Here is a 22,490-nt window from a genome sequence, read left to right on the forward strand (position 1 = left end):
ACGCCGCGGTGCCGGCTGGCTCCTCTGCCTGCGGCCGAAAGCAGCGGGGGCTGGCAGCCGTGGGGCAGCCGCGGGGTCCCGGGCCAGCCCCCCCGCCGGGGCAGCCGGCTCCTGCTGGAAGCGAAACTCCGTGGGTGTCGGGAACCGAAACCGGCGGCGCTGCTGGCGGCGGCCCCCGCCCCCTGCGCGGCGGCCCAGCCCTCGACCGGGTGAGCGCTACCGCGCCCGCCGCTCGCCGCTGCCCTCCTCCCGCGGGGCTTGGCAGCGCGGCCGGGTCCGGCCAGGTCAGCCCGTCCCTTCGTGCTGGGGGCCGGGCGCGGCCACTGCCCGCAGGCGGGGACGGAGCGCCGGGCGCCGGGGCCTCCGCCCGGGGGCGGCGGCTGAGGGGTCAGGCGGGAGAGACGGGGCCGGGAGAGGGAGCGGAGGACGGGAACCGGCAGGGGAACCGACCCGCAAGACCCCCGGGGCGCGGGGGGCTGCAGGGGCCCGTCCCCAGCCCAGAGCAGGACGCTGCTCGGGGGCCGGGCGGTGTGGGAAGGCAGCGGGGGAGCGAGGCGGCGGCGGCCCGGCCCCGACGGGCGGGATGGCCGAGCGGCTGCTTCCCTCTAGCGGGGAGCGGCGGCAGCTCGGCCGGCCCGGGTGCACCCCCGCCCCGGGCCGCCGCGGGCACGTGGTGCGGGCGGGGCGCGCTTCCGGCGCGGCGGCGGATCGGTGAGAGCGGGCGGCACCGGGCGGCGGCGGCGGGGAGCGGCCGCCGGTGGCCGGGGGAGCTGCGGGTCCCCCGCCGCGGCCCCGGAGCACGCGTGGGGTGCCCCGGGGAGGCGCTGGGCGGCCTCCCCACGCGTGCCCGGTGCCCCGCGGGGAGCCCGCCCAGTTCCCGCGCAGCCGCGGCACCCACGGGCACCGGGGGAGAGCCCCCTGTCCTCCGCGCCGCCCCGGGGCAGGGGCGCAGGCAGCCCCCGCCCCACGCAGGGCTGGTGTCACGGGTGGCACAGGCACTGCTGAACCAGCCGGCGTGCCGCTGTGGTGTGTGGGGACAGCCGCGCGGGCAGGGGACGCTGGTACCCCGGGGGTGTGTGGGAGGAAGGGGACCGGGGCTTTGGGGACATGCCTTCAGCTGTGTTCTGTACCCACAGCAGGAGACCCTCTGACCCGTAGCGATGGGGAGACCCAGGAAGGAGCCTGCTGGCGCGTCCTCCCCTCGGCCGGCCACGGCCGCCCCCAAAACCGCCCCTGCCGAGCCGCCACCTTCCACCTCGGCCGCCCGGGCCAAGGCTGTGGCTGTGGGAGGCCAACGCAGGAGTGCTCCCGCTGCTGGGGCTGCTGGCCGGGGATGGGGGACAAAGCCAGGCTCCTCTCAGCCGCGACCTGCAGCATCCCGCGGAGCCCATGGAGGTGCTGGGGACCAGCGTGGAGCACCTGCCGGGAGTTGCTCTGCAACCCAGAAGAAGACACCTGATGCCAAAGGAGCTGCTAGCCCAGCTGGACCTGACCCACGTCCACAGAAGAAGCAGCCTGGGGCTGACCCGAGCGTGGCCTGGGACCAGTTCCTGCCCCCGCTGGAGAGCCAGGACATCCCGTGGGTGGAGAAGGAGACCCGGGGCCAGCGGAGCAACCCCAAGTGGTACGAGTGGCGGGAGAACCGCATCACCCGCCTCCATGGCCCCCAGGATCGCCAACAGCAAGTTTGCCAATGGCAAGACGGCTGAGGTGCCCCAGTCCTACCTGAAAGCAGTGGTGAGCTCCAGCCCCAGCGTGCAGACGCCAGCCATGTCCTGGGGGGTCCGCAACGAGAAGGTGGCCGTGCAGGCCTACGAGCAGCTGAAGTCGCAGGCGGAGGGCAAGCCGGTGCGGGTGGAGGACTGCGGCCTCTTCATTCACCGGGAGAAGAAGTGGATCGCCGCCAGCCCCGATGGCATCATCAAGGAGGCAGCCACGGGGAAGGCTCTGGGGCTGCTGGAGGTGAAGTGTCCCTACAAGCACAGGAACAGGACGGTGCGCGAGGCCTGCAAGGACAAGGACTTCTGCCTGGAGGTGGACGGGGACTCCTATGCCCTGAAGAAGGATCATGCCTACTTCACCCAGGTCCAGTGCCAGCTGGCAGCCACTGGCTTCCAGCAGGCCGACTTTGTGGTGCACACCACCAAGGAGACAGCCGTGGTCCCCGTGGAGTTTGACGCGAAGTTCTGGGGGCAAACAGTGCCCAAGCTGGAGAAGTTTTATACCGAGGCAGTGATTCCCCACCTGGAGGAGAAGGCAGCTGGTTCCGTCTGGGCCAAGGAGGAGTAAACCCCGCTGTCTCGCTGCACAAACCCAGCTTTGGCCCCTCATGTAGAAATTACACCTAGTTTTGCTGATGCTCTTGGACGGTTCAGTGCCTCTGCCCCAATGCAACTGTCTCAGGACCGAAACGTACCAGCAGGACCCTGCTTTGGTAAGGGTCCCTACAGTCAGTGACTCCTCCTGCCCTGGCCAGGCCAGCGCTCTGCTCCCTATGCCACCTTGTCCTGTCTCCCCCACCGTATCCCCTGCTTGACCCCTGATATTGCCTGGCAGAGGCTGGCACACCTCCAGATCTGCACAGGAAGCCAGTGATACCTCTATGTTGGAATAACACTTACTTTGTGGAGAAAACTGGATCCTTTGACACCTCAAGTGCTGCCAAGATTAAATCGTAACCCTATGCCGGAGCAGAGATAGAGCCAGGGAAGGTTTGTCAGAGCTCAAAGCAAAACACAGCTATTCAGCTAAATTGTGATGTGCCTTAAGAGCTGCAGCAAGGGCGCGTGGATGCCCCCTGCCCCCCCCCCATGCGATTGGACCTGCTGCTGCTTTGGAGTAATGGATGATGCTCGGAGTTCTCTGCAGCCTCGGGAAGATGGTGCCCATGGAAGAGGTTGGCCCCCAGCCCATGCACCTCTAAAGGACCTTCCTGTGGAGCATCCCCATGTGCCACAGCAGGGCAAGGAGGTGCTCGTTGCGCTATTAAATAGGAAGTGTACTGGCCTCTTTGTTCCCTGTTGTTTGTGCAGTTTGGTGTTTACTCTGGGGTGGGGGTGTAGCATGGCTGAGTGAGATCCCTGTACCAGTTCCTCTCAGCCACAGCGGAAGGGGAGCACTCAGGTCCCAGGGGTACATGACACCCGAGGCCCCCCAAGCTGTGCCAAAGCCACCACCATTATGGCAAAAGTACTTTATTATATACATAAGACTCCAGCCACACTCCACAGGGCAAGGACCAGAATTCGCTATTTTACATATCAATACAAAGTAACTATAAAAACATAAAGCACTTTTGGGGCCCAGGCTTTCCACAGGAGGAGAGGCACAGGGACAAGCCTGGGGGCTGCTGAGTGACAGGGGGCTGCCCCACACCCTCCCCCAGCTGTGGTCCCACAGTAACCAGATGTGCAAGTAGGAAAGAACCCAGTTAAGAAATAGTCATGGGGACTGCTAAGTGGGTGCTGTCCCACTCCCCACTGCGGGCAGTGGTGTGACAGGGGCCAAGCCACGTGTCACCAGGACAGGAGCAGGGCCTGTGTCCCCCAGGGAAAGTGCAGAAGGCACGTGGGCCAGGCTCTTTGGAGGGGCCGTGAGGAGGAGGTGGGATCCAACGGTTAGTGCACACGGGGGCCCCAGGTCACTCACGCGCGCGCGCACACACACACACACACAGGGGACATGGAGGGGAAAAAGCCTTCTGCTGCCAAACTTAACCAGGGGCCTGGAGAGGGCACATCCCATGTCTCTGGAGCAGCAGTTGCATAGCAGAAGGGGCTCAGGGCCCACTCTTGACAAGTCCTTAGGTTTTACTCTACACGTCCAGGAAAAAAAAAAAGCCAACTTCTCTGATGGAGGGAGTGCTGGGAAGCAAGGGCCTCCCAGCTCCTGGCTCCATCCAAGCTCAAGTCTCAGCATCCAGCTGGTGTTGAAGCAGATGCTCCACCAGACAACCCTGCAGGCAGGAGATGGCCACAGGGTACAAGCTCCAGTTGTTTTAAACTGGAAGTGAAAAACATGGAAAGCTAACCAGAGCACTCTCCTGCTCCCCTTCCAAATGGCTCCCAGTCCTGCCACGGCCAGCTCTGAAGGTAACTTCAATCTCCTACCAGGAATCCCACCCTGCTTCACACAGAAGACCTCAGTGCAACTGGAGAACATGAAGCAAGGAGGGCTGCTCAGCAAGAACAGCCTTTGTAATCATCTACTAGAGGATGCTTTTGCTGCTTCTGACCTAGCAGGACCACCCTGAGAGGCCATGGGCACAGCAAACAAAACCAGCAGCACCATGGGCCAGGGGAAGGGCCTCCCCTGTGCAGCCTACAAGGCTGATGAGCCAGAGATGGCTCCACCAACACCCTCAAAATGCAGAGCCCCAGTCTGCTTCAGGTGTCAGCAGGACCAAGGTCCCTTTCCCTCCGGCCCTGGAGAGTGGCACACTCCATGGAAGGAGCTCGCCTGGGCTGCACCTACTTGCTGGAGGAGAAGTTAAGTCTCTAGGGCTCTGCTGTCACATCCCACCCAAAGGTCCAAGGCAAGGAAAGGAAAAATAGTGAGGAAAAAGGAGGAAGGGGAGTCACATCTTGGGATAAGTGTAAGCTTCCACCACACCACAGAAAAACTACTTGGACTAGGCTTTCCTCAGCTGCCCTGGGGGAAAGGCACTGAGCCAGCTTCGTGCGAGGACAGAGATGTTTCTGAGCGACCTAGCGCGCGGCTGGACCACCCTCAGCCCCCCCCCCCCCCCCCAACCTCTGGGGTAACAAGAGCTCCGTGGCCAACACGGCCCATCCCCAGGCAGGATGTGCGTGGCAGCTTCCAGGAGTCAGAAGTGCAAGGGGGACAGCCCAGCCCTGCGGCCCAGCCCCTCCCCTGCCATTACTGTGCATTGATTGTCTAGCCAAACCGGGCTACAGTCTTCAGTTTAAAAAGGGGACCCCCCCGCCTCCCCGCTCTGGAGGAGCTTCAGTCACAGAAGCGCTTGCGGGGCACCGTCCGAGCTCGGTTTGAGCGGCGAATCTCCTGCTTGGCATCGCGGCATCGCTGGCAAATAAAAACCTCAGGCACGTTGGATTTGCGGATCTTGGCACAAGAGAGGTGGATCCAGGTAGCGCATTCATTACATTCGATCATGGGCCTCCCTGCGAAGGGCTTCAGGCAGAAGCAGGTGATCAGATCCCAGGCATCGTCATCTGGTCAGGGAGAGAGACACCAGTCAGAAACCACCTTACCAGCTACGGGTCCGGCTGTGGCCAGACTAGCCAGTTCTGCTGGTGTTAAATGGGACAGCCCCCCACTCACCTTCTGCTTTGGTGTTGGGAGCTGCTGCAAATTCAACTGCTAATGTTGCAAAACGGGGTAAAAGAAGAGAAAAAAAAAAAGATTAGTAAGGCAGCCCTACACCTCACTTCAGACATGTTTCAGGTCTGTACTGCTTGCCCTGTAGAACAGAGCTGCCAAAGGGCAGGCCAGCTCCCTGCCCCCTGCTCTTCAGCCCCTCCAGGTCCTGAAGGTAGTCCCCTTGCTGGGAAAGGCTCGGGCCATCAACAAGCCCTCCCTGCAGCCAGCACGGGTGGCTCCAGCTGAGGGAGGGATGATACTCAGCGTTGGCTGCAGCACAACAGGGCCCTCTGCACCCCCTCTGACACTCACCACTAAGCTGGGAGCTCCCTCTGCTCGCATCTTCCCCTTCGCTTTGGTCCAAGGTACTAAAAGAACTGGGGCTTTTCCTCCCGCCAGAGCAGGGGTCATGCTCCTTTAGCTGAGGATCATCTCCTGCTGGCTTCTTGGTCCCCTGCGCTCCGTGCATCCAGTCCTTCTCCTCCATCAGCTCCTCCAGGAGGGAGTTGGGCTGGGGGTCCCCAGCCAGGTTGAGGGAAGGCTCCAAGAGCTGCTCTTTCATGGGAGGCACCTGTCCCTCCAGCGCAGCCAGCTCCTTCACCCCATCCTGCTCTGCCCCAAAGCCCTTCCCGGCACTCAGCGGCACCCTCTTCTCCACCTCCTGCTCCAAAATGAGTTTCTTTGCTGGTGGTTTCTTCCGCCTGGTTTGCTGGGGCCGGACATCGTAGAAGCTGGCGGGGAAGGCAGGGCAGCTCACCAGCAGGCTGCTGTCCACAGCCCCCCTTGCTGCAGTGTTCCTGCTCCTGCCGTCGTCCGTCAGGACGTGGCAGTCAGAGGAGTGGGACGAGGCCCAGCTATCGCTGTCCTGAGTGCTCCCCGTGCTGTTCTGGGGACTCATGCTGCCTCCGTGGGGCCAGGGCTCATTCTGCAAGAGGGGAAGATGCAGGACTAGCATAGGAGACCACAGCGCAGGCATTCAGGGTAAGGAGAAAGGGGCAGGGGATGGAGAACGACTATCCAGAAGGATCAGGAGCTGGCTCCACACAGGGCAGGGAGCCCAGAGGAGCCAGTCTTTTTGCAGCGGGACACCCTGCAAGCCCGCTTACCTCTTCAGGGTAGGGGATGTAGCCTGCGTAGGCCAAAACGAAGGTGCAGAACTGGTTGAAATCCTCCACCGTTCTCTGTCGTTTCTGCAACGGCTACAACAAACACCGCGTGTCGATTAACCCCCCTGGATACACCTACCTGAGCCGAGCAGAGCATCACAATCGACCCCGGCAGGCAGCCCTGGACCGCCAGGCAATTATACAAGCACATAATATTTAGGTCACCTGAACACCCATCCATCCATCCTTCCCATAACCTGCCTGCATCGGGAGATGCAGCCCGTCCCTTTGAAACCCGGGTTGCAGGGACGGGACACGGGACACCCGGAGAGCAGCAGTGCCCGGCAGGGCTGAGTCAGAGCCTCGGGAGCTCCGGGCCGGCCGCCCACAGCCACTGACTCAAGGCCAGCGGGAGAGGGCGGGGGGACGGGGGGACACCCCGCGATCTGGGCTTACCCGGCCGCTCCCGGGGCAGCCGGCACAGCCCGGCACGAGGTCCCGCGGCCGGAGCGCCGGGGACCCACGGCCCCGCGTGTGGCACCGCCGGGAGCCCGCGGGCCCCGCCAGCCCCGCGCCGGCGTCCCCCGGGCTGGGGCCGCGGAAGCGGGACCCCCCCCCGCCCCGCCAGTCCCGGGGGCGGAGGAGAAGCCCCGGCGCCGGGCCGCATCGGTCCCCCGCGGCCGGGCGGGAGGGGAGGGCAGGGCAGGGGGCGGCCCCCCCCGGCCGCCGCCCGTCCCCGCGCCGGGCACCTGATGGCTCCCAAGATGGCGCCGCGCTCCCGGTCCTGCCCCAACCGGCCGCCGGGGGGGGCGACCCCACCCCCGCACACGGACACCCCCCGCACGAGAACCACCCGCCCCGGCTCGGGACCCCCCCCCCCCCCCCCCCCGCTCACACACACACGCGCACTCCGGCCCCCCGGGCCCGCCTCGGCACGCAGCCCCCCGGGGCAGCACGGCGCGGTACAGCCCGGCCCCGCCGCCGCCCGCGGGGGCTCCGCGTACAGCCCCCCCCGCCGTGCCCACAGCCCCCCCGGGAGCTCCTCATACAGCCCCCCCCCTGCCCGCAGCCCCCCCCGAGGGCTCCGCGCGCAGCCCCACCCCGCGGGCACACCGACGGAGCGCCCCGCGCCCCCCCCCCGGCACACGCAGAGCCCCTCCAGCCCTCCCTCAGGCACGGCCCCCCCCCGGCATACACTCACACCCCCCCCCTCCCCGCTCAGCACACACTCACGGCCCCCCCCCCTCAGCACACACTCACGGCTCCTTCCCACCCACACTCACGCTCCCCCCCTCCTTCAGCACACACTCACGGCTTCCCCACCCCCCCCCCCCGGCACACACTCACGCCCCATTCCCCCCCCAGCACATACTCACGGCTCCCGCTCCCCCCCCCACCCCCCCAGCACACACTCACAGCTCCCCCCCCCCAGCACACACTCACGCCCCCCCCCCCCAGCACACATTCACGGCCCCCCCCCCCAGCACACACTCACAGCTCCCCCCCCCAGCACACACTCACAGCCCCCCCCAGCACACACTCACAGCCCCCCCCAGCACACACTCACAGCCCCCCCCAGCACACACTCACAGCCCCCCCCCAGCACACACTCACAGCCCCCCCCCCAGCACACACTCACAGCCCCCCCCCCAGCACACACTCACAGCCCCCCCCAGCACACACTCACAGCCCCCCCCAGCACACACTCACAGCCCCCCCCCAGCACACACTCACAGCCCCCCCCCCAGCACACACTCACAGCCCCCCCCCAGCACACACTCACAGCCCCCCCCCAGCACACACTCACAGCCCCCCCCCCCAGCACACACTCACAGCTCCCCCCCCCCAGCACACACTCACAGCTCCCCCCCCCCCAGCACACACTCACAGCTCCCCCCCCCCAGCACACACTCACAGCCCCCCCCCCAGCACACATTCACGGCCCCCCCCCCCCAGCACACACTCACGGCCCCCCCCCCCAGCACACACTCACGGCCCCCCCCCCAGCACACACACAGCCACACGCAGCTCCCCCGCCGCAGGCACACAGCCGCTCACCGAGCAGCCCCCCCGCGGGGACCCCCACCCGCCCCGCTCACCTCCTCGGGCCCGGGGGAGCCGGGGCTGGGCACGGGGCTGCTCCCCGCCGAGCGCGGCCCGCCGCGGGGGACGGCTCCTCCGGGGGCCTCGCGCCCCTCACCTGCCGCCTCCCCGCCGGTGCTCATGCCGCCGGCCCTGCCCGGTGCGGTGCGGTGGGCGCCCGCCGCCGGTCGGAGCGAGGCTGGAGCGCCGCCCCGGCCGCAGGGGCGGGACCACCTGGTGGCGGGGAAGGCGGGGGCGGGGCCTCGCGCTGGCCGCCCCGGGGTGGGATGGGGGGAGATGGGATGGGGGGAGATGGGGGGGGGGGGGGGGGGCGGGGGTGCCCGCCTCCTACCGGCGCGGGTCTGGGGCCGCCGGCAGCACCGACTGCCACCGGCAACCGGGACTGGCCATGCCGGCACCTCCGGCCGCTGGCCCCGCACCGCTGCCCAGGTCCCCCCGCTGCCCCCCCCCCCCCCTCCGCTCTGCCCCCCCCCTCCCGCAGCCCCCAAACCACAGCGGGATCCTGCGCCCGCCAGAGCCGACACCCGGCCCCGCTCCGTGCCACCCCCCCCGGCGGCCCGTGCCCCCCCCGGGACACAGGCTTAGCCCCCCTCACCCCACCCCGGCCCCCGCGGAGCCATTTAATTTGGCAAGAGCTCCCAGCCAGGCACTGCCCCGCGCTCCGAGCACCCTTGTGCTCAGGGCAGCAGATGCCCCCTCCCCCCCCAAGGAAAGGAGCGCTGCGCACCCACTGCGTCCTGGGTTTATTTACACGGCGACCCCCGCGCAGGGCCGGCGGGGGGGGGGGATGCAGGCGGGAGGCACCGGCAGCAGCGGAGCAGGGCCGAGCCCAGGACTCCCTCGGCACTACGGCCACCAGCCCCCGGTGAGCACCGGCCACGGGAGCCCCAGCTTCCAGGGGCTGGTTGGGGGGGGGGGGGGGGGAAGAGGCAGGGGGTCACTTTTAGCAGCAAAGGCCTCGTTTCCCTCCAGGGCGGCAGGGAGGACGGGGGCATGTGATGGAGCCAGACTAGTGTTCAGCCAGTTAAAACACAAAAAATAAAAAAAAAAAAGAAAGAAAAAGGCAGAGTGGGAAGCAAAACATGGAGAACAGCTCCTCTCCTGCCCTCCAGAGCACGGAGTTAACCCGGGGGGTCAGGACACACCACCTCCTTCCCTCGGGGCAGAGCAGCAGCTCCAGGCACTGCCGTCCCCTAAGCACAGCGCCAGGTGCAGCCCCCGGCCCAGCAGAACCCCCGGCCCGCGCAGCACCGGCTCCTGCCCGCCCCCCCGCTGTCCCTCGGCCGGCCCCGGCAGGGGGGAGCAGTTCAGGTGGCATCGGATGGCATGGCTGACTGTCCATGCGGGCAGCGGCGTCCTCGGCGCTCTGCCAGGCACAGTTGGGATGGATGCTGAGGCGGCCGAGCTTTGCGCTCCAGCCCCCGGCACAGTCCGGCTCCCGCCTCCCTTATAGGAATCCCTCCTTCCGGAACTGCTCCTTCAGGATGTCTCTGTACTGGTCAAAGCCACCCTCGATGCGGGTCACGGTGGCATTCTCACACACCCACAGCTCCTGGCACACCAGGCGGATGAAGCGCTCATCGTGGGACACCAGGATCACACCGCCCTGCCAACACACCGGGGGGGGGGGGGGGGGGGGGCGGAAAAAGGGAACTTAGTGCAGCACAACCCAGGGCCTGGCACTGGTGGCACAGAGATCCTGCGCCCCCATCCAGCCTGTGCCCAGGGCTTCAGGTTTCCATCTGCTCCAGGGAAAACCGGATGCTATTTCACTGGCAGGGACCTAATCGCAGCCTTTCCTTGCTCCGGGGGGTCAGACACATCATGTACCAAGGAGGCACGTGCACCAGTAAGGTATGTATCCTCCCCTCTTGGAAGACAAGTGTAGGGTTCGTTCCTGGCTCTCCAGATCTCTGACAACTCTAAGGATGGAGATTCCAGGTGGAGTGTAGAACAGTCAAAAGGTAGCCGGGCAAGGTCCCAAGCAACCTGAGTCAAGGTTTTTTTTTTTTCCCCACAGGAAAACTGCCCCAACGTGAGCAACTATAAAACAGCAAGAACTAGGTTGATGGCAGCAGTATCTGGAGGCCGAGTCTTTGGAGATCAGCCATAAAACGCTCCCTGAGGAAGATTTGAGCGACCCCAAGGCAGGGCTGAGTGCTGCATGCAGCACGTGAGAAGTCACAGGGCATAGGTGAGTGGTCAAGAATGTGGGACAAGGTGCTCCCTGGTCTGCTGTTGTGTCTCAGCCACCCCTAGACAAAGCCAGCAAGTGAAACAAACTACCAGGACGGACAGCTAAGGGAGAAATGTGACCGACTTCCCAAATTCTGTCCTGGACTCGAAGCCACCACTGGTATTTGACCACCCACCTCTGGCTGAGATGCCAAGTAACTTGAGCTGGAGGATGCAGGAAGAGTTAGAAAAACTAGAGATCTTGTCAAGGGAGCCTTACCCGGAACTTATTCAGGGCCTTTGCCAGTGCCTCGATGGTCTCCATGTCCAGGTGATTGGTTGGTTCATCCAGGATGTAGAAATTTGGACTGGAAGAGAAGACGGCTCTGAGTGTGCACTCACAGCAGTCCTGGGCTGGGTCCGCAGCCTGTCGTGCTGCAGCGACCTCCACCCAGCTGCAACAGCCGCCACTCAGTGCCACAGCCATCGGCATACGCCTGGCCCCAAGGTCAGCACTGCCCAGCCCCAGGGATACCTCTTACCCCCGTGAGCCCAAAGCAGTAGGAGAAAGCCACCTGCCCCCTTCCACAGAGTCCCCCCAGGGTGACAACCTCCCTCCCCATCTAAGTCCCGAAGTACGAGGCTTCCATAGGGCAGCAGGCCATCCCTGGATGCCTGCCTTCCTCCCGGTGAAGCAGACACCAGGCATGAAGCCATGCAGAAATTAACAGCATCTAGGAGAAAATTACCAGGACATAGTCATCTGGGCAAAGGCCACGCGACTCTTCTGGCCTCCAGACAGGCTGGCCACGGGACGCACGGCCAGCTCTCCCGAGACGCCGTAGCTCCCCAGCTGATGCCGGTACTCCTCCTCCGTCTTCCCTGCAGGAGCGTGTAACACAGCTATGGCACACCCGGTGTGACACGGGGCCCTCAGCACCCTGAGCTCGGCGGGCACCGCGGCTGGGCAGCCTGTGCCAGGCCAGCATGGCGGGGGAGGAATTCAGCAGCCACTTCCAGGCAATTCCCTCCCAAGCAGGGGGTTTGTGGGGAAAACCTGACACAATCAGGACAGGAGCTGTAAGGCTGGTGACTGGCTCCAAGTGATGCTGCCCCCAATTCCCAGTCACCACGTGACGTCAAACAGCGGAGAAGGGAGCCAGAGGTTTTGGCAGCTGGGAAAGGGGGAGCTAGTGCTCGTTCGGTGCCCAGCAGGAAAGCCGGTCACCTGCCCCAAAACCTGGCCACGGTGGAGCACCAGCCTGAGGTCTGCAGGCTGCCAGCTACCCCTGCTTCTCAGGGCTGGTGTCCTGACCTTGGCTGGGCGTGGGGAGTTACCCAGAGCAGGCAGGGTCCCTTAAACACTGATGTGACAGAACCTTCTACCCAGGGCCATGGACAAATCCACGCTGCTCCACGCATGGCAAAGCAGCCAAGCCATCCTCAATGGACCAGACCCCCTGGGATCTCCAGAACCCACCTGGGAACTTTCTTGCCAATAACTCTACAGCACTGATATTCAAGTCCAGTTGATCCACATGGTGCTGGCTGAAATAACCGATCTTTAGGTTTCTGCGGAATGAGAAGAGTGACTGGGAGCTGGTACCAAACCCTGCAACCACAGCACTCACAGCTGCAGCTACAAGAAGGGGGGCACGTGCGTGGGTGTGCAGGACCCATCCCATCACTCCAAAGCACAGCCCAGAAGCCTTCCAGCTGCATCACTCCTCCCAGCCCCCCAGCCCTTCCTACCAGGTACCTGTGAGCATGCCTGATCCCTCTGACTGGTGCCAGCTCCCCCATTAAGATCTTTAGCATGGTCGACTTGCCAGCTCCGTTCTCCCCAACCTAGAGAAGCAACAGCAGCATTGGAGAACATGAAACCTGGGGATGAAACCCGGGGGGGGGAGGGGGGCAGGCAGGGGGCAGTGATCAGGGAATTTCAGCTCTCTTGGATGATCACGCAACGGAGTGGGGCGGGATGAGAGTCCAACCAGTGACTCCGGCTATCTGGAAGCTGCGTTTCTTTCACTGACAAGAAGCACAGGCAGCACTGCCAGAAGATGTTGCCTTCCCAGCCCTCAAGCCTAAGGATTACCTGCTCCCAGCCTCATTTACAAGCACATAGCATCTCTCTGCTGCCCCATCCAAGCACGGCAGGAGCCCCTGCTACATGCCACTGTCGTCTGCAAACAGGGAGTTACAGAGAAGATGGACCCAGTCTCTTCTCAAAGGCGCTTGGTGAAAGGATGAAGGGCAACAGACACAAGTCACAAATTCTAACTGGTATTGGGAAAAACGTTCCTCAAAATGAAGACGATCAAAGGCTGCAATGGGACCCAGAGGAATGGGAGAAACAGTCCTCCCTGGAGATCTCCAGAATTAACTGAGCAACCTGACCTACACATCAAAGCTGCCCCTGCTTTGAGCAGTGACCCCCCAAGATCCCGCATAGCCACCCTTACTCTGCAATCCCACATACCACACAGATGCGGGACTCCAGGTCAGCAGAGACGGAGAGGGAACGAAAGATGTAGTGACTTGGGTCATAATAGAAGTCTACTTCGTCTAGCTGCAGGATTGGGGGGGAGAACTTCTCAAAGCCATCAGGGAACCTGGGAAGGCAGGAAGAGGTGAGAGATGGCCAGGAACTTCAGAGATACTGCTCCCAGCCCCCCGGGACAACCCCTGCAACCCTCCAGGTGACAAGGCGGGGGGGCTCCCTACCAAGCAGGGCCTCTGGGAGGGATAGTCACAAGAAGGGGACATGGATCTGCAGCCTTGGCCCCAGAATGGAACCCAGCCTGAACATGGGGGCCTGGCTGGGCTCCCTGTCAGAGTAAGGCTGGCCTGCAGGAAGGGTGGCTGTCCCAACCAGGACAGGACCCAAGAGGAGCTCATGTCAGAAACAGAGCCAGGTGCCCTCCAAGCAAGGGCTCAGGGGACACTTACTTCATGATCACCTCAGACTCCTTGTCCACAGGTTTCAGCTCTGGCCTGCAAAAAGAGGAGACACATAACCAGGTGCCTTGCACTGGGGGTCTGTTCCCACGCCACAAGCCGAGATAGCGCCTTCAGCTCTGTGACACCTCACTGTAGCCAAAGCCTTTGGACCAGAGACAGAGCACCCAAAGCCCAAGCCACTCCTGTATCTTCCAGGCACCCTGGGAACCTCCGTTTCTTCCCATGAGCACTGCCCCTTCCCCACCTCCAGACAGAGGCAGGACAGGCACTCACAGCTTCTCCAATAGCTTGAGCTTGCTCTGCACTTGGGACGCCCGGTTGGCATTGTAGCGAAAGCGGTCAATGAAAACCTACAAGAGAGAAAAGCCTTAGAGAGCCCTAGGTCCCCTGCAGCCTCAGCCACCCAGCTCTGCTGCCAAGGCTCCTGCAACAATACAGCCATATCCACAGGTCTAGAAGCACAGAGAAAGGGAGACAAGGCTGGGAGATGAGTGCCCCAGCCCGCACTACTGGCTTCTCCCAGTACCTGGATGTGCTCACGGTACTGCTGCTGGGCTTCATACTCTCGCTGCTGGTTCTTCAGCCGCTCCTCCTTGATCTTCATGAAGTTCTCAAAGTCCCCGCGGTACGTGTCCAGCCGCTGCGAGTGCAGGTGGATGATGTCCGTGGCCACCGCGTTCAGGAAGTTCCTGTCGTGGGACACCACGAGGATGGTCGACTGCCAGGTCTGGAGAAGACAGTGAGAGGGAGGCCTGAGCACCATCAAGCCAGAGTGCAGGGCCTGGTCCCACCACCCAGCAAGGCAAAGATGCCAGCCTGGAGGACTCCATCCCTCGCTCGCCCAGCCTCAGGGCCTCCACCACCGCCTACCTGCAAGTAGGTCTCCAGCCACAAAATAGCCCTCACGTCCAGCATGTTCGTTGGCTCTGAGGGAAGGGGAAGAGGCACCAAGGTCAGGAGGGACGAGGATGGCTGGGTTACACTTTTTTACGCAGCAAAATCTAGCAATCAGCAGTGTGGAGGAAGAGACCCTGTGTGGGCACCTTGCCCCCCCAGCTCAGGGGACTCACGTGGGCAGGCTGTGACGGATGTGGGCACGGGGGATGAGGCTCACGCAGGGACGCTCCCCCCACCCCATACCAGTACCCAGACCCCAACGCCCAGCAGCAGAGTCTCGCCCAGACCCCCCACCAGAGACAGGGACCTCCTCGCCCCACAGTCACCCCCTGCGGTGACCCAGTGTGAGCTGGCAGCCAGGGCACATAACAGCGTCAGGCGAGGGAAAGGGGACTGCTTGGGGCAGGATGACATGCAGGTCACCAGGCTGGGGCACAGAGCAGAGCTCTGCTGAGCGCAGCTAAAGCAGCTGCCCACACCGACGTCCCCGCACCACCGCCAGCTCTGCCCGCTGTGCCAGGGAGCACCGACAGCCCTGCCAGCCCAGCCCTGTCACACAGGGCTATTTTGAGCAGGCAGCTAAAGGCCGTGGCGCATTCCCAACCCCACCAAGGGCACAGGCAGGCCCAGCAGCGGTGTCGGAGGGGACTCACAGTATCGACTTACCATCCAGCAGAAGGAGATCTGGCCTAGGAAAGGCAAGACGTGGGTATCAGAAAAAAGAGCACCGTGGCAGAGCAGAGCGCATTTCACCACACACACGCGCAGAGCTGTGATGGCTCCAACGCTCCCACCCCGAGAGCCCGAGTCAAGAGGACTCCCAGGCAGCACCCCTGCCCCTCACAGCACAGACAGCAAGGAGAGTTCACCCCACAGCATGAAGGGCTGGACACCAACCTGGCAAACAGGGCTCTGGCTAAGGCCAATCTCATTCTCCAGCCTCCAGAAAACTCTCTGAGGAGAGAAGAGGTTGCAGAGAGGGGTTACCGTTTAACACAGAACAACTCTGTGTTTGCCTGCCTGCCAGGCTCCCTGCTCCCCTGCAGCTCTTTTGGCTCTGCTGTCACCCAGAGACAGCTTGTCCCTGCAGACATCCCAGGTACAGCACAAGATCCGAGGTCCACCAGGCAGGTGGCTTGGCACCCTCATGGCAGGAGACCACACAAGATGTGCAGGAATAGACCCTTCTCTCCCACAGGGCCCCCCTCCCTAACAGTCACAACAGTGTCTGGGGGTCTCACTAGGAACATCTCCCCAGACCCATTTCTTCTGTCTTGTTGCCCGGAGCTGGAGACTTACTTGGTTGTCTGTTGTTGCATCTTTGCATTAAAGCCCAGCCCAGCGAGAATGACGGATGCCCTGGGGAAAAGGGGAGAGAACTGGGATCCATTTACAGCATCCAACTGCAGAGCACAGTCCGACGTCTCGGACCCAGAGCCATCAAGGGGACTCTGCTGCATGGCTTAAAGTCCTTCTGGTGCAGGAAAACGTCCCTGCACACCCAAAAGCAGCATTTGGCTGGGAAATGCAGCCCAGCAGGGCACAGCAACCACATGAAGTCCCAAGAGATTTGCAAGAGGTTTTCAGCTCTTTGGCCATGAAAAGAGTCATTACCACCAACATCCCAGAAATGTTCCCGAGACACCAGGAACCTGGGGAGGTTTGAGAGGAGCAGCAGCAACAAAGCATGCCATTTGGGGCAAAAAAGCTTCAGTGGGAAGCTCAGTAGTCCTAACCCAGCAGAGACGTGACAGAAGAGACAAGAAGAGCAGTTGGGAGATCCCCCTGGCTCCACATGCTGGATCCCTGGGCCACAGCATCACCCTTCCGCACCCCAGGCCCCAAACCACTGCCCAGCCCTGGCCACGCCAACAGCCAGTGGAGCCCACAGGGCTGTCTCACCTCGCTGGGGCCTTGTCTGCCTCAATCTCCTCCAGCTTCGCGTAGATCTCCGACAGCCTGGCACCTGCTGTCCCTTCTCCCCTGGGGCAGGACAAAGAGGAGTGTGTGGGATTGACCAGGGTCAGTGTTTGAGTGCTGGGGGAGGCTGATCTCCCCAGGCAGGACTAAGGTGGGCAAGATGCAGCCCAGCCCTGCTGGAACCCTTCGTTTGCAGGAGAGACCTCAAAACGAGACCTTGTGGTCAACAGGCCACAGAAGGGCTGGAGACCCAGTGGCAAGATCTCACCTGCCGGCATTAATCTTAGCCGTCAGGTCCCTCTCCTCCTGCAGCAGGCTCTCACGAGTGGTGTCACACTCCAGCACACTCTGCAGCGCCGGCGTCTCATCCCCTGCCACCTCCTGCTCCACATGGAGGATGCTGATGTGTGAGGGGATGCGCAGGCTCCGGCTGGCGATCATCTTCAGCAGCGTGGTCTTCCCCAGCCCGTTCCTGCCCACCAGCCCGTAGCGCCGTCCAAACGCCAGGTTCAGGTCTGCTCCCGCCAGTAGGACACTAAAGCAAGAGAAGAGGCAGGTACCTGGTCAGACTGCCCCACGGAGAGCCAGGTAACCATCACAAACTGCTCCTGCCCAAAGCCAACAGGGTGAGGTGCCCATCCTGCTTTCTGATCTTTCCCATACCCCCTGTGATTTCTCAACCACTCTCCAAAATCCAGTCTCAGTCTCCCATGGTCTGAAACCCCCGCCAGGATCTGTCCCACCTCCCCACCTGCACACTCACCGCTCACCGAAGGACACATCGAAGTTCTCGATGCGCACATCATATGACTTGTTCTTGCCTGATGACTCCATGCGAGTCTCCTTCTTGCTGGCAGCTTGGCTGGCAGATGCCTCCTCAAGGACCCTACGGGCAGGCAGAAGACCAAGGAAGGGGCTCAACAGGAAGGCTCCAGTGCAGCCAGATCCCAGACATGCTCAGATGAAGGGGATGGGGATGTTCAAGGCACTCTCCATACTCACAGAGGGCCAGATGACTTCAGGGAATCTCGCTCCATCCTCTTATCTTGCTTGGCTTTCAGCCTGGCTTCCGCCTTCTCCAGTTTCTTGGCATTCACCATCTGGGGCACAAAACAGAGAGGTTGAAGAAGAGAGAGAGCATCTTCAGCAAAAGCCCCAAAGCCCAACTACAGAGAGAAAAGAGATTAACCAATTCTTCACGCCTGGAAGGGAGGGAAGGAGGTAGGACAGGGGAACTGGGACAGATTCAAGTGCACTTTGCAGAAGCTAATGAGGCCGGGAAGTCACTTCAGGAATGAAGTCCTAAATCAACTGCTCATACACAACACTCCTGCCTCAGCGAGGCAAACGGTTTGGCTGACCCCAACGTATGGCCAGTTTCTGTAGTTCCAGAGACCTGGGTCAACCAAGTCACTTCAACAGCCGCAACCTGCTGTCCCAGTGCCTCCTCCGCTACACCCTGCAACCACCCTCACCTGGACCATGAGGTGTTTCCCTTCCCGACACGTTAAACTTTAGCCAGTTTGGAACAAACTCAGCTTACGCAGTGGATCAATCACGACAGAGGCAAAAGGCATTTAATTAAACCCAAAGGCAAGAAGGAGCCAAGTGTTTTAACCTGGCCTCTGCTCCTGGCCAGGCTCTCAGCCCGCTCCGGCGTATGCCTACGTCAAGTCAAATATTTGTGGCTGACCAAGAACACTCCTAGATATTTCTAGGCAACTCTGCAGCCACTGGAGCATGTTACAGACCTGCCCGCTAGACTGAAGAGCGTTTTGTTACTGGAGTTGTGATCCCGTACCTACAGACAGACCGAGTCACTCTGTGAACTATACAGAGCCCCCTGAATCTCACAGTAAGATGTGTCCTGCAAAACTTGAGAGGCCTCCCAAGGCCTTCTCTGAATCGTCTCCAATTTTTCTCAAGACCTTTTTTTGAGTTGTGGACACAAGAGCCAGAGAGTGAACCCAGCAGCAACAACTCCAGTGCCAAAACCAGCAACAGCTGCCAGCTTTCACTTAAGACTCCCATTCAGACACGCGGGGATCACATTAGGTCTCAGCCTCCAAGCAACGGGTTCTTGTCCTCAACACGTCACCCCAGGAAGGAAGAGCTCTATGCGAGACCAGCCTGGCAGAGACACTGCCCACCCTGTACAGCTACTGCCGTCCTTGCTTTACAAACGCACAACCACTCCTCACCCACACACAAAACTTTGGCACGTCCGATGCAGCGGGCAAGCCAGGTCGCTCCTGAGTGGCTACGCGTTTCATCGGTAAAGATGTTCTGATTTCCTCCAGGTCATGGAGCGTAACTGATTCCAAATTTCTCTGCTCCTGCTCTTCCGTCTCAAACCGTGACAACCCACAGCCATTTCTAAAGCTGGGCTTACAACCTCCCCGCTGCAGCTCTCTGGAAAAGAGCTGCTCCCTGCTAACTCCTCACCTGTAACACCCCGACACCCAACCACTAGCCAGGATTTTATCTCTCACTGAATACGGCAAGATGCCATCCTGGTACATCCTGTTTTCTCAATTTAAGGCCTTGCTGTAGGAGCCAAAGGTCCTCATGAAAGTCAGAGAACTCTAAGTGCCACCGCTGCATCGACCACGCTTTGAAGCTCATTAAGGAACTAGAGTAAAATAGATCTTGTCAAATTAATAAGCCATTAACTCCTGTTTAGGCTCTTTATCAGACCAAGGTCAAGACTTTCCCAAACCTGACAAGGAGGAGCAGTACCCCCTGCAGCTGTGTCCCCAACCAGGACAGCTGCCTGCCCCGGCCGCTCTCTGAGGGCCGGGTGACAGGAGCAAGGCAGGGTGCCTGCGGGTGCCCTGAAGTGTTAGTGGCTCCCAGCGGGTCCCCGGGCCCCACTTACCGAGGTCTGGCCTCTCTTCAGCAGCAGCCCTGGCAGCAGGTCCACGCTGGCATCTGCTGCAACAAGACGGTGGGGCTGGTGAGCACGTGCTCCGGGGGGGGCCCACCAAGCGCTGCCTTAGGGGCTGCCCGTGACCGGGCTTGACGTCCCCTCTCCCAGCAGGACGAGGGGACCAACGGGTGGCTCCTCTCCCTCCACCCCAGCCCATGCTTCAGGCAGCCGGGCACCGCTGGACGCTGCGTGAGGAGAAAGCGGGGTGCACCTGCGCGAGGGAGCCCGAGGCGAGGGGACAGGGGAGCCGCTCCCCAGGGTGGGGCGGCCATGTCCCGAGCCAGGGGGCAGCTGGCGCGGGGGTCCCCGGCGGGCAGCACTCACCGTATCCGTCCGTGATCTGGGAGAGCTGGATGGGGGCGTCGAGCAGCACCTGGCTGCAGCGCTGGGCCCGGCCCTCGTCCCTGCGAGAGAGGAGGCGGCGGGTGAGGGGGCGCGGGGGCGGCCGCGGGGGCGGGCGGGGTGGCCCTTACAGCTGCAGCGTGTTGAAGAGGCGCTGGCAGATCTCCCGGATGGCCCCGTCGTCCTTGGCGTCCTGCGACACCTCCCGCAGCAGCTCCCCCACCGCCTCCACCAGCTCGTCCACCGACTCGAAGTCCGCCCCGCCGCCGTGCAGGATCCCTGCGGGCACACGGCGCTGCACACCCCTCCCGCGCGCGCGCTGTCGCGACGGACGGCCGCGTGTCGCGACGCGGCCGACAGGTGGCACCCGCCCGCTCGCCCTCCCCCGCCCCTCCCCGGCCGCCTGTCGCGACTCGGGCGCGGCCGCCTGTCGCGACAGGGGGGAGGTGTCGCGACACGCGGCGGGGCGGGAGGCCGAGCGGCGGGGCGGGCGGGCACCGCTCACCCGTCACGTAGGCAAAGACCTCGCCGTCCAGGTCGGGGAACTCGCTGCGGAGGATGTCGGCGCAGGACGCCATGGCGCAGCCGGAGCGGGGCCCGGCCGCGGCGCGGCCCGGTGCCGCCGCACGGAGCCCCGGCACCGCGGCAGAGGCGGAAGGGACGGCGCGCGGGCGGGGGCTGCCGGGAAGGAGGCGGGCGGCCGCCATGCGCGCGGAGGCCGCTGGGAAGTGGAGTCTGGGGCGGGGCGGGGCGCGCGTGCGCCGCGGGCCGCCACGTGCAGCCGCCGCCCGGGGCGGGGCCGCCGCGCCCCGCCGGGACCGGGCTGGGGGCGCTGGGCGGCAGCGGCGCGGGCAGGGCCTCGGCGCTCCCCGGTTGTAGCTTCCGAGGGCGGGGGGCTGCAGGGCCCGCGGAGCAGCCGGCGGGGGCAGGGGGCTGCGGCCCGGCCCGGCGCCGCGGCCAAGCGCCGTCACCGCCGGGCGCTGCCCCCTCCTCGCCCCCGGCCTCCACAAGCCCAGGCACAAGGAAAAACCTTTTTGTTTTGCCTCCTCCGCCGCTCACATGGGCGAAGCCACCCACGTTCCCCCGGGCCAGGCCGGCGGGGCTGGGCCTGCCCCCCGGCGGCAGCGGTGAGGGGCGGCCCGGCCCTGGGGGGAGCCCTGAGCATCTTCGGCAGCACCTGGGAGCCATCACCGGCCCCCCTGGGAATAAAGTCACGGCTGGTTCTTTCCACCTGCTAACGCCGTGGCAGCCCAGGGCCGGGGAACCACAGGAGCAAGCCGCACAGCGCTCCGCTCGGGCCCTGCAGCACAGCCCCAGCGCCGGCACCACAAGCCCCACACAGCAGCGCAGGCAGCCATCTCTGTTCTACATACTTTATTAGATTCAGAGCTGGACAAATCACAAAGTGTACAAAATGGAGACCACACTACCAGAAGCGGGATTGTGGGTAGCAGCAGCATTCCTATGGCCCAGAAGCGTTTGGTAGAAGTGTGGAGAGGGCAGGCTGGGGCAGGGGGCTCTTAGTGCCAACTGCATTTTGGATTCCCCGAGGACAGACCCTGTTCACATCCTGACTGAGCTCAGCTGACCCACACTCCCTGGGGCAGAGGGGCCACGTTTCCAATTTGTTTGGAAAGGACACACTGGCTCAAGCCAGCAGCGGGTGGGGGTAAGTGCTCTAAGGACCTGAAATGCTGTGCCACCCACATACACACCAGCAGGAGCCTAAACTCTCATCCTTTTTGGTCACAAACCTTCCCACGGCAGGACTCTATACCGACGACTTTGCAAGAAATATAAGGTGGCGATGAGATCTGGCGAGCCCACCACCTCCTCTGGTGGAGGCCCGACAAACTCACCCCCCAGGCATCTCGGACTGGCCAGCAACATCTACCACAACAGCAATAGCTAGTACAGAAGCCAGGGTAACTTCAACTCAGATTTGTCCAGTCTATGTTTAGGTCTATTCTACGAGTACATATGCACAAGAACTTCAAAAATACTAGGATATGATGCAAGTAGTGAGACACCAACAGAAGAGGAGTTTAATGGTGGACGTTCCCTAGAAAGATCACGAGAGGATGGGAGTTAGACTAGCCCTTCCCCACCCTGGGACGGGGAGCAGGAGGCTGACTGCACCCCTGCGCATGGTTGGGTTCTGAACTTCATCTGCAGCATGGGTGGTAACTGAGCACAGGCAGGCAAGTCCGCTCCCAAGGTGAGCCACAGGGTCTTTCAATCTGCGTAGAAGGGGCCAGGCAGATGTTTTCTCTGAATGTAGTTGAAGACTGAGGAGAGGTGGAGGATGGCTTGGAGAAGAGGGAGCCTACCAGCCTGCTGGGGCTAGCATCTGGTCTCATAGATCCCGCTCCTGCCAATGTACCTCACCCATTTTATCACATCATGGTCACTGTAGTTCAGCTTTGGCTCAAAGACTTTCAGGTAGCGCACCTTCAGCCCAGAGGGTGCAAATGGGACCTATTGAGAAAAGGAAAAGCAACAGAGAGCATTGGAACAGAGGGGCAAGACGTTCTCCATACACAAATGCCATTAGGACCCTGGTCTCTGCACCTAGGAACGGACACCAAGAACCACTGTTCCCTTCCCTACTCCCTGCACACATCACATGGTGACAGACCCTAATGGCTTTAAGGGCAACTTTCTTCCATTAGTTCTGCTGGCTGGCTGGCCTGGTGTTAGGAAGAGTCACACGT

The 22,490-nt window shown here is 62.6% G+C and overlaps 4 protein-coding genes across 11 annotated transcripts in view; 1 reads left to right on the plus strand and 3 right to left on the minus strand.

Annotated features, from left to right (window-relative positions):
• Positions 1-602: 602 nt before the first annotated feature.
• On the plus strand, positions 603-3,006 carry LOC130158243 (uncharacterized). 2 transcript variants are annotated; one of them, XM_056358837.1, is made up of 2 exons: positions 603-711; positions 1,137-3,006. In XM_056358837.1, exon 2 carries the CDS (start codon positions 1,390-1,392, stop codon positions 2,287-2,289), a length of 900 nt encoding a protein of 299 aa, XP_056214812.1. In that variant the 5' UTR covers positions 603-711; positions 1,137-1,389; the 3' UTR covers positions 2,290-3,006. The 2 variants fall into 2 exon arrangements, with proteins under 2 accessions (XP_056214812.1, XP_056214813.1); XM_056358838.1 differs by having other exon boundaries at positions 689-711; positions 1,140-3,006.
• Positions 3,007-3,178: 172 nt separating this feature from the next.
• On the minus strand, positions 3,179-8,745 carry LOC130158242 (PHD finger protein 13-like). Of its 2 annotated transcripts, none has more exons than XM_056358835.1 (5): positions 8,546-8,745; positions 6,447-6,539; positions 5,653-6,265; positions 5,302-5,337; positions 3,179-5,192 (listed from the first exon to the last, which is right to left on the minus strand). In XM_056358835.1, the coding sequence occupies exons 1-5, from the start codon at positions 8,669-8,671 to the stop codon at positions 4,966-4,968; spliced, it is 1,095 nt and encodes a 364-aa protein (XP_056214810.1). In that variant the 5' UTR covers positions 8,672-8,745; the 3' UTR covers positions 3,179-4,965. The 2 variants fall into 2 exon arrangements, with proteins under 2 accessions (XP_056214810.1, XP_056214809.1); XM_056358834.1 differs by having other exon boundaries at positions 5,302-5,340.
• A 534-nt stretch (positions 8,746-9,279) lies between these two features.
• Positions 9,280-20,447, minus strand: ABCF3 (ATP binding cassette subfamily F member 3). Of its 2 annotated transcripts, none has more exons than XM_056358892.1 (21): positions 20,282-20,447; positions 19,908-20,055; positions 19,759-19,838; positions 19,384-19,436; positions 17,508-17,605; positions 17,269-17,391; positions 16,774-17,040; positions 16,488-16,568; positions 15,885-15,944; positions 15,483-15,539; positions 15,252-15,274; positions 14,559-14,614; positions 14,215-14,415; positions 13,962-14,038; positions 13,677-13,721; positions 13,207-13,339; positions 12,484-12,572; positions 12,205-12,296; positions 11,474-11,606; positions 11,005-11,092; positions 9,280-10,155 (listed from the first exon to the last, which is right to left on the minus strand). In XM_056358892.1, the coding sequence occupies exons 1-21, from the start codon at positions 20,352-20,354 to the stop codon at positions 9,997-9,999; spliced, it is 2,136 nt and encodes a 711-aa protein (XP_056214867.1). In that variant the 5' UTR covers positions 20,355-20,447; the 3' UTR covers positions 9,280-9,996. The 2 variants fall into 2 exon arrangements, with proteins under 2 accessions (XP_056214867.1, XP_056214866.1); XM_056358891.1 differs by having other exon boundaries at positions 19,384-19,439.
• A 688-nt stretch (positions 20,448-21,135) lies between these two features.
• The window catches only part of AP2M1 (adaptor related protein complex 2 subunit mu 1), a 29,679-nt gene continuing 28,324 nt past the window's right edge, over positions 21,136-22,490 (minus strand). For all 5 annotated transcript variants that reach the window (XM_056358161.1, XM_056358162.1, XM_056358164.1 and 2 more), the window contains one exon: positions 21,136-22,254. In XM_056358161.1, coding sequence (XP_056214136.1) covers positions 22,120-22,254 — 135 coding nt within the window. In that variant the 3' untranslated portion in view covers positions 21,136-22,119. The remainder of the gene's footprint in view (positions 22,255-22,490) is intronic.

This window comes from Falco biarmicus, chromosome 13 (genome assembly GCF_023638135.1).
Source record: "Falco biarmicus isolate bFalBia1 chromosome 13, bFalBia1.pri, whole genome shotgun sequence".
NCBI classification, from domain to species: Eukaryota; Metazoa; Chordata; class Aves; order Falconiformes; family Falconidae; genus Falco; species Falco biarmicus.